We start from the raw sequence: 1911 nt of genomic DNA, 5'->3' as shown, positions 1-1911 counted from the left end.
AGCTTTATTTCAGCTTGAACTCGCCGAGGTTGCTCGTGAGGTGTGTGAAGAACGCCCTTTAGTGCTGGTAGCCTGCTGTGAAGTTTCGGAAAAGGGGGCCCGCGAGTATGGTTTCCCAACTATCATTCAGTGTCCTGGGTACTTTGCGACAGACTTACAAGCCGTCGCTGTTCTTTTGACAAGTGAACGACGGACAACAGAGGTCACGCCAAAGACCCGTAACTCTCCTCCCCCGCCAACTTGGCCGCTCCTGAAATGGGACTACGACAGAGATCTCCCAGAAACCCACGCTTTATGGGAAGCATGTTTGCCTTCCAAGTTCCATCTAAATCGCTCGACTCTTGGTTCTCTCTTGAAACGCGATGGATATGCCATGCATTACATGGTTAGAGAGCCCCATAAAGGGCAGGCCATTGGATTTTGTGCAACATTCACAACGTTTACGGATAGTAGTGGCGACCGACTGATTGGATCAGTAGCCGCCATCATCGTTCACAAAGACTTTCGGGGTCAAGGTGTTGGGCGCTTCCTCCACGACGAAGTCGTGAGCAAACTCAACAAGATTCGAGGTGTCGGCATCATTCAGCTTGGAAGCACATTTCCAAGATTACTTTACGGTCTGCCCGTTCCCGAAACCGATACGGAGTGGTTCGAAAAACGAGGTTGGAACATGAAGGAATCCACACCTGGAAACGGGCGGCGAGTGCTCGATTGGCTCTTGAGATTTGCCGACTATCCAGTTCCTGATCTAGCTTCTGCTGGCTTAACGTTCAGGCCATGCCAGCTAACAGATTACCAGAAGGTTGTCGAGATGGCAAATAAGGAGTCACAGAAGAGATACGGGTTTGGGTGGTACGACCAATACGCCAAAACTATGGACAGTTGCTACATGAATGACATTGTAGTCGGGCTTGAAGGGGAAAATCTGGTTGCTGCGGCAATAACATATTTTCCAGATAATGGGAGCCCTTGCGGCGCAGATATTCCATGGCCAGCCTCAATCGGACAGAGCATTGGAGGAGTTTCGTGCATCTGCATCAAAGGTCGGCCACAATCCAAACCATGTTATCTGATATTGACTAACTGTTAAATTAGATGAAGACCCGGATATGGTCAATCGCCGTGACTCGGTGGCTACTAGATTGCTCCTGGCTTGTCGGCAGACCCTGAGTGAGAGAGGAATGGTTGGAATGTTTGTTGATGGCAGCAGATCGGACGAAAACGTGCTGCAGTCTTTAGGTTAGTAAGATTCTCAGGACTTTCGCAGCTACCACATGCTGACATTGAAACTTGGCAGGTTTCTGCAAATGGGCAGAATACAAAGAGCTTTGGCGCAAAGCCTAGGAATGAATCTCCATCACACCAGGGGCCACACAATATGAACATGATCAACCATCCTGCCAAAAACAGCCGGCAGAAGAAAGGGGTGTGATTCAACGAATTTATTCCGAGCTGAAAACTCAAATACAGCTCCCGAGGACACGCCTCTTGCAGCTTTATCTTAGGTACCGTTTTTCTTATCTGGCTTTTACGACACTTGGCGCAGAGTTACAACTTATATCCTCCTTTTCTACATCATCCAAAGACATCATGATACGATTTGACAAGCAAAATCCCACGAACAGCAGCATACTGCGTCGGCCGACGTGTTTGACTATATCATGGCGCAACCACTATCTAGGCAACTGCAAAAAGCTACCTTACGCAAGAGCAACTATTTGCCCTCGTCAAACATTGGGTATTAGCCAACAAGTCTCGCTTTAATCCACAACCTGATTTTACGACTAGGATATTACCGGGAATCTAGCAGAATGAACCGATTCTGGATTGTGCGCTTCTATCAGCTGCTGACGTGCGGACAAAAGACTATGTTGGATTTTGCCATCCAACTTCGGAACCCTGCGATAGCAA

The 1911-nt window shown here is 48.2% G+C and overlaps 1 protein-coding gene across 1 annotated transcript; it reads left to right on the top strand.

Annotated features, from left to right (window-relative positions):
• Positions 1 to 373: 373 nt before the first annotated feature.
• Positions 374 to 1344, top strand: FOXG_01633 (uncharacterized protein; the record flags this gene model as incomplete). The annotated part of the gene is made up of 3 exons (XM_018378547.1): positions 374 to 1043; positions 1096 to 1239; positions 1298 to 1344. The coding sequence occupies 3 exons, from the start codon at positions 374 to 376 to the stop codon at positions 1342 to 1344; spliced, it is 861 nt and encodes a 286-aa protein (XP_018234485.1).
• Positions 1345 to 1911: the final 567 nt, after the last annotated feature.

Source organism: Fusarium oxysporum, chromosome 5 (assembly GCF_000149955.1).
Source record: "Fusarium oxysporum f. sp. lycopersici 4287 chromosome 5, whole genome shotgun sequence".
Lineage (NCBI taxonomy): Eukaryota > Fungi > Ascomycota > Sordariomycetes > Hypocreales > Nectriaceae > Fusarium > Fusarium oxysporum.
The sequence above is the reverse complement of the archived record's forward strand: the minus strand, read 5'-3'. Positions and strand labels throughout refer to the sequence as shown.